This window comes from Eublepharis macularius, chromosome 3 (genome assembly GCF_028583425.1).
Source record: "Eublepharis macularius isolate TG4126 chromosome 3, MPM_Emac_v1.0, whole genome shotgun sequence".
NCBI classification, from domain to species: Eukaryota; Metazoa; Chordata; class Lepidosauria; order Squamata; family Eublepharidae; genus Eublepharis; species Eublepharis macularius.
Window position 1 is genome coordinate 118,180,705 of NC_072792.1, and position 7,955 is coordinate 118,188,659.

Below are 7,955 nucleotides of genomic sequence, written 5' to 3' on the forward strand. Positions count from 1 at the left end.
TTCTGATGAGATCAGGCTAGCCTGGGCTGTCCAAGCCACGGCAGTTATATAAACAGAAAACACTATTTCATTGTTTAATATCTTGTTAATTTTCTTTAAGTGGGTGGGAAAATTCTGTGTTTAAAAAGAAGCAAGAACAAAATTCAAACCAACAAAACTATGCACAAGTGGGGTTTTTTTTGGTAGCTTATATTTACTATATGTTGGTAAAAACAATGTTGTAGATTTCCATTTATCATAACCAGATAAATGGAGTAATTGCATAACACAATTTGCTGAGTCTCTACAGCTTGAATGCAACCCATCATATATGGTATTCACCTGGGCTCAATAAATGTCATAAGAACTTAAGAAGAGTTTTGCTGGTCCATATAGTCCAGCATCCTATCTCACACAGTGGCCAAACAGCAGCTATGGAGGGTCAACAACAGGGCACAGAAGCTAACGTCTTCCCCTGATTGGTTTGCTGTTTAGAAAACCAGAATAGCACTCAGATAAGTATCACCCCAAAATAGAATTTCCCGATATCGGTATATAATCAGTGCCCTAGTCAGTAGACCTCCTTTGAGATGTCAACAATTCATTTTATTGGATTTTTATAAAGTGTGTAGTTTTACAGAATATAATTGTGGCTTATGTAAATGAAAGATGAGGGTTTTCCCACCCTAAATGATGTTACAACTGAAATAGTTTGAAATTATGAATAGGATCTTTGGACTGAAATGTTAAAAAGGATCTAAGGCATTTGCTGGTGTATTTGTTGAACCACAAGAAGTTATAGACATCAGTGGAAGTTTATAAATTGGAAAAAAAGTGAGAAGCTTGTTATGTATTGATTTTCTGCCAACAGAATAAAATAAGGGCCCTAAGGAAGCCCGCCTCACTTCAACCAGGGCCAGGGCCTTTTCAGTCCTGGCCCCAGCCTGGTGGAACACTCTGTCAATGGAAACCCGGGCCCAGCGGGACATATTATCGTTCCGCCGGGCCTGTAAGACAGAGCTGTTCCTCCAGGCATTCGGTGATTGAAGGGGGCGGTGCCATGTCGGCCTCCCACCTTTGGGGTGGGGGAGGGTTCTCCCCACCACTGCACTTTGTTAATTTGTTTTATTGTTTGTATATTGATTTTAGTTCTTGTTTTTATCAATTTTAACTGTTCACCGCCCAGAGCCCCTGGGGATGGGCAGTATATAAATTGAAATATTAAAAAAATAAAAAATAAAATAACACATTACAAGATAAGTAATTATCAAGAGTATTTTTTAGGGAACTGTTAACATCATAGGAGGACAATGAAGCTTACCCTGTGTCCTAGAATTACTGACACTCATAGGAGGACTATGTGGCAATCACAGAAGGACTGCAGGATGGTCCATGATTGGGGGAGGGGTTGAAAGAAGGATATCTCAGAGACTTTCAAACTGAATAGGAACCTGAAGACCTCAAGATTTGATTGAGTATTGAATATAGCAAAGGGCATGAGAAACCTTAGAAATCAAGCCAACCCAAGCAATGCTGAGAGAGCAAAGAAACCCAGTTGTGGAGAAGACACCAACCTTGAGAAGCCAAATCAAGTGGTATAGGAGACAGAGGGCAAGTTTTGTATTCCATGGGGGACTTTTGTGGAAATACATATTTCTGTGTATTGGGAAAAATATAGGATGCTAAAGTAGACTAAAATAATGTCATTACCTATGTCCTCCCCAAGAGAAATGAATAAAAACAGTGGGATATGCTTGTGATATATCTTGAGATATGCCAGTTGCATGGGAGAATTCTGGGAAACTCTCATGAAGGATAGAACTGTCCATCTCCTGTGTGATCCAGGCCAATAATCAATGAATAACAACAACAACAACATTCAATTTATATACTGCCCTTCAGGACAACTTAGCTCCCACTATGAGCAGTTTACAAAGTATGCCATTATCATCTCCACAACAACAATCACCCTGTGAGATGGGTGGGGCTGAGAGAGCTCTGGAAGAGCTGTGACTGACCCAAGGTCACCCAGCTGAAATGAAATTAGGGGTTTAAAATCTGGTGCATAGCCTGTAAAAGAGATTGGCTTCTGGGTGAACTGTGTCAATCTGATCTGCGTGTCAGCTAAATTTGGGAGATAATTCTATGAGCATTTTGTGTGTATGAGATAGAAAAATCCTGAAGTAAAATCTCAGGGGAGTGATCGGGTGGATGGCATATGCTAACTGTGCAGTGTACTTAGAATGAATTCTCAGGTGTTGGCTGTGGTGTTGTCTTTGTGTAATTTTTGCACCTGGTGCTCAATTAATCTCATTAGCCTTTAAGACTTGTGTAGGCAATGGATCTGTTCTGCAAAAGGGAAACTAATACCAGCAAGCCTTGCTGGACTTGTGGGAAACGAAGGCGACCAGACTCACCTGGCGCCCGGTTGCCGCCGGCGGGCCGGAGGGAGACGGAGAGCAGCAACGGCTGGGTTTCCGGCTTGCCTGGGACGCGTGGGGCCGGCCGGCGTCCAATCAGTTCAAAGTCCGGCCGGCCAATCACGGCGTCCCAGGCCAGCTCTGCGGGGCGGGGCTTGACTGCGGACCTCGGGGCCGCAGTTTTCACACAGGTCCGGCGGCCGGGTATTTACCCGGCCTCCGTCACCGCCCTCCTCACTCTCGCTCGGTCGACGGTCGGAGCAGCAACGAGAAGGAGGAAGCAGCGAACGGCGGCGATCGAGCGGCGGTGAAGGAGACGGCGGCGGAGCGGAAGGCAGCTGCAGGACGAGCACACAAGGGCGAGGTGTAGCTGAGCCTCGGCCCTCGTGCTTCGCCGGAGCAGCAGAAGGCCACCGGTCTCCGGGAGGCGGCGCCGGACGGGAAAGGACTATCACGTGGGGGGGAGGTTTGGCTGAGCCCCGGCCCTCGTGCATCGGCAGCGGCGCGGCAGCGGAGTCGCGCCTTCCCGTCTCCCACTCATCCCTGGTGGGGGGGGGGGGCCTTTTGCCGTCTCCTTTCCTCTTGCATCCTGGTCACAGGGCATTGCTCCTTCTCCTTTTTTCTCTCCCTACCCTCCTAGGGCACATGGCCCCATCAAGGAAGCCGGCCGGGGGGAGGAAGGGCACCCAGGGGGGCAGCAAGGCACCAAGGGATGGGCGGGCACCTCTGCCCAGGCCATCGAGGGCAGCCCCCAAGGCCTGTAGAGGCGGCAAGCCACAGCCTACTCGGGGCAAGGCGGCTGGCAGCGGCACTGTGCCTCTGGCCCCTAAAAGAGCAAGGAGTCAGCCTAAGTCTCAGTCTGGGCATGACCCAAGCTCGGGGCGGGGGGTTAGAGCTTCCCTTAAGCCTGGCCCGTCTGTAACCAGACCTCGGGGCCAGTGCAAGGCGAGGGCCTCGAGCTGCGCTTCGGAGGGGGGCCCTGAGTGGGACTCCAACCCCTCCGCACTCCAGAACATCAGCCGGGCATTGGAGGCCTTGACAGCCCGGGTGGAGAACCTAGGGAACTCCGGGCGTGCAGCCGCGCCGGCGGCCGCGCAGCCTGTTGAGGTCCCCCAGCGGAAGAGGAGCAACAAGGCTGTGAAAGGCGGGGCGCGAGGCAGGCACCATGACTCGCGCTCCCCCTCGTCCAGCCCCGAACGCTCCACTAGCAAGCGTCGCAAGAGATCTGCCAAGAGGAGGAGGATGGGCCACGAGAAGGAAAGCCACCGGCGGCGTCATGAGGATTCAGACAGCGACTGGACCACAGGTGAGTCTTCATCCTCGGATGAAGGGGATCAGGACGGGAGCTATTGGGAGGTGGCATCAAGCGTCCCTGGTCTCCCCGCGTGGGCCCAGCGACGTCGGGCCACGGGCCGTCACGGGGGGGGAGATCCCCGGGCTGTATGGGGCCCTACCGACTCCTCCCCGCCCACCTCGTCCTTCACGGACGACGAGGACCCCCCCCCGGTATCCACCTTTCCCGCAAGGTCCGTGAGCGCATATTGGATGGTTTTTACGTGGACGTCCTCTCCTTGTTAAGGCCCGAGGCAGAGGAGGGTAGGTCTGCCCCGTCTTCAAAACGGGAGAGAAAAGGGGCCAAAAAGGTGGCCGCTGAGCGCACCTTCGCCAACTGGTTGGAGGGTTTCACTGTTTACTTAGGAGTGGTCCAGGCCGCCTACCCCGACAGGGGCTGGCACCTCACTAACCATCTGGGGAACGTGCTCAGGGCCCGGGCACTAGCGGGGGACCTCGCGGCTTTGGATTATGACGAGGCATTTCGGAAACGGGCCTCCCATAACCCCCCGACGCGGTGGGACCTCATCAACCAGAAATTATGGCTCTGGTTGGTGGGTCCCCACATGAAGGGCAGAGGGGAAGGATCCCGCTCCGGCCGTTGGCCTCCTCGCAGGGACAGGGGCAGGGGTTTATGCTGGGAATATAACCAGGGTAAATGCCAGCGGCCCAGGTGCCGTTTTGAACACAACTGTGACGCCTGCGGGGGTGCCCACTCCCGCCCCGCCTGCCCCCGAGGGTCCGCCTCGTCCCAGCCCTTTCGAGCCGGCCGGCCCTCTAGCAGCAACGTGCGCAAGGACGGAGGGTCGGGCAATGCAGGTTCCCAGCCCGCCGGCGGTGGAAACTAGCCCCTCTTGCGGGCTTTCTGGCCTTGCCTACACACCCGTTCGGCTAAGCGCCATCATCCCCCTCCTGGCGCGATATCCCGATAGGCAGGCTGCAAGTTTTTTAAGGGAGGGGTTTTCGCTCGGGTTCCGCATCCCCTTCACTGGTCCCCGGGTGGCCACCTCAGCAGGTAACCTAAAATCGGCCAGAGAGCTGCCCCTAGTGGTGGCAGCAAAAATCGCCAAGGAGGTCACCGCGGGACGGGTGGCGGGGCCATTTCCCAGCCCCCCGTTGCCCAATCTCAGGGTTTCCCCCCTTGGCATTGTTCCCAAAAAAACCCCCGGCGAGTACCGCCTCATACACCACCTCTCCTACCCGCGGGGCTCCTCGGTAAACGAGGCCATCCCGCCAGAGCTCTGCTCGGTGAGGTATGCGTCCTTTGACCATGCAGTCCGGTTAGTCAGAGCCTGCGGGCAGGGCACCCTCATGGCAAAATGCGACGTCCAGTCGGCTTTCCGCTTGCTACCGGTCCACCCTGATGACCAGTGCCTGCTAGGGTTTAAGTTCCAGGGCATGTGGTACGTGGACAAGGCCATGCCGATGGGATGCTCTGTAGCCTGCTCTGCCTTTGAGGCTTTTAGCACATTCCTGGAGTGGGCCGCCAAGGAACGCATGGGGTCTCCCTTTATTACTCATTATCTCGATGACTTTATGATTATGGCGCCACCCAACAGCTCGGCTTGCGCCGAGCGTCTACAGATATTTCAGGCACTGGCCGCAGAGCTGGGGGTCCCCCTGGCCGAGGAGAAAACTGAAGGACCGGCATCTCGCCTCACTTATCTGGGCATCGAGTTGGATTCAGTGGCAGGGCTCTCCCGGCTGCCTGTGGACAAGCTCAGGCGCCTCCAGGAGCTAATAGTGAGGACACTGGCCCGGGAGAAATGTACCCTCAGGGAGCTGCAGTCCATCATTGGTCACCTCAATTTCGCCTGCAGGGTCGTCTCCCCGGGGCGGGCCTTTTGCACGCGACTCTCGTGGGCCTGCCGGGGGGTGGCTGCCCCCCACCACCACATCCGCCTTACCAAGGGCATCAAGGCGGACCTCGAGGTTTGGCTGCGGTTCCTGTCCGCCTTCAATGGGGTTTCCCTGTGGCAGGATCCTCTGGACCTGGGCTCCACGCTCCAGGTCCACTCTGATGCAGCTGGCAGCCTGGGGTTCGGGGTCTACTTCAGGGGGCGCTGGTGCGCTCAGCGCTGGCCGCCTTCCTGGGAAGGGTCGGGGGTCCTGCGGGATCTCACATTCCTCGAGTTTTTCCCCATCCTGGTGGCGGTTTCCATCTGGGGGGAGGCGTTGCGGAACAAGCGGGTGGTATTTTGGTGTGACAACCAGGCAACGGTCCAAGTCATCAACAAGCAGTCCTCTCGCTCTGAGCGGGTCATGCGGCTGGTGCGCCGCTTCGTCTTGGTCTGTCTGGCAGCTAACATTACCTTCTCGGCCCGTCATGTAGCAGGTATGGACAATGGCCTTGCAGACGCCTTGTCTCGATTCCAGATGGAGAGGTTCTTTGCGCTGGCTCCAGAGGCTCAACGCACCCCCGATCCATTCCCGGAGGAGCTATGGCAGGCTGGAGAGACATCGTGATGCAGGGAGTACTTAGTTCAGTGGCCCCGTCCACGCTCAAGTCCTACTCGGCGGCGGTCGACCGCTTTGTGGCGTTCACTTGGGGGGCAGGAGGCGGGGCATTATGCCCCCCCTCTCAGGATGAGGTTCTCCGCTACCTGGCCCATCTGCGGGCCCTGGGGCGGGCCCCCTGCACCATGCGGCGCGACCTGGCAGCGGTCCCCTTTTTTTGCAAAACGCTGGGTTTCCCTGACCCTTGCTGCGGGTTTATTCCCCGTAGGGCCATAGAGGGCTGGGCTAGGCTGGCCCCTCCCCTCCCCGACAAGAGGCGGCCCATTTCCCTACCCATCCTGCGCCGCATATTGCGGGTGCTACCCGACCTTTGCTGGTCCTCCTTCGAGGCACAGCTGTTCCGGGCGGCTTTCTCCTTGGCCTTTTTCGGGGCCCTCCGGGTGAGCGAGCTGGTGGCCGGTTCCCAGGCCGACACAAGCGGCAGGGCCCTGTCCTTCACGGACGTTTCCTGGTCCCCCCGGCAAGTGGTCATCACCATTCGGCGCTCTAAGACTGACCAGCGCGGCAAAGGGGCTGCCATTTGCTTGCGGGCTGCCCGGCAAGGGGCTGCGTGCCCAGTGCGGGCAGTTAAGGCCTATTTGGGCATTCGTCCTCAGCAGCAGGGCCCCTTCTTCATCCACCGGGACCTCTCTCCCCTCACCCGCTATCAGTTTTCTTCCCTCCTGCGGGCCTGCCTTGAAACCGCCGGGCTCCCCTCCTCCCAGTTCGGCACGCATTCCTTCCGCATTGGGGCCGCCACCGCGGCAGCCGGCCTCGGGCTGCCGGACAAGGCCATCATGGCCATTGGGCGATGGCGGTCCCGGGCCTTTCGGTCATACAACCGCCCACACGGGTTGAGCGGGCACTGACGTGGTGGCTGTTCGATTGTTCTTGTCGCAGGGAAGAAGAAGGCGGTGTGGATTTGCGGGCACAGCATCGTCCATTGGGCTGGAAAGTATGCGGCATCATCTGGCTGGGGCTGCCACCTGGGCTTGGAAGATCGCCTGCGGATCCACTGGATGGGCGTTCGGGGGATGCTTTGGGACTCCCTTCTCCCTATGGTCGTTCGTCAGGCCCGGCGGCTGGGCCCTCCAGACGCGTTAGTCATCCAACTCGGGGAGAACGACCTCGGCAAGCGAGAGGGGCCTGATCTGCAGCGGGCCATGTGCGCTGACCTGGCCAAGCTACAAGGACTCTTCCCCCAGACGGCCTTGATTTGGTCGGACTTACTACAGAGGCAGGTCTGGCGGGGGGCGCGGTGCCCCAAGAAAGTCGACGGCATCAGACAGAGGGTTGCTCGGGCCATGCGTCACCACGTCGAGGAAACCGGCGGTCGCTTCATCGCACACTGGGACATTTCTTACCGCATTCCCCCCCTTTTCTCCCCTGACGGGGTTCACCTGGCAAGTTGGGGGCAGGACATTTGGCTCCAAGACCTGCGGGATGGCTTGTTGGACTGGTGCCAGCAGTAGGAGTGTTGGCGGGAGCCACGGGTGGCTCTGGTGGCGGTGGTCATTGGGTCAGATCCCTTTTGGGGGGAGCTGGGGGCCTCCGGGCCCCAGGCTCGCCGTTAAGGGGATTCCCATAAGGAGTCTTGGGAGTGAGGCATGGGGATGCATGCCCAGCTCGGGGGCTGCCACGGCATCCTCACTCCCAGGTGGCAGGGGAATCACCCAGGGGTGTACACCCAGGTGATCTCCCCCTAATGCCACTCCTTGGTTCCCTCCC

At 57.1% G+C, this 7,955-nt stretch overlaps 1 protein-coding gene across 1 annotated transcript; it reads left to right on the forward strand.

Annotated features, from left to right (window-relative positions):
- Positions 1 to 6,196: 6,196 nt before the first annotated feature.
- Positions 6,197 to 7,096, forward strand: LOC129326261 (integrase/recombinase xerD homolog). Its single transcript, XM_054974420.1, has one exon. The coding sequence runs from the start codon at positions 6,197 to 6,199 to the stop codon at positions 7,094 to 7,096; it is 900 nt and encodes a 299-aa protein (XP_054830395.1).
- Positions 7,097 to 7,955: the final 859 nt, after the last annotated feature.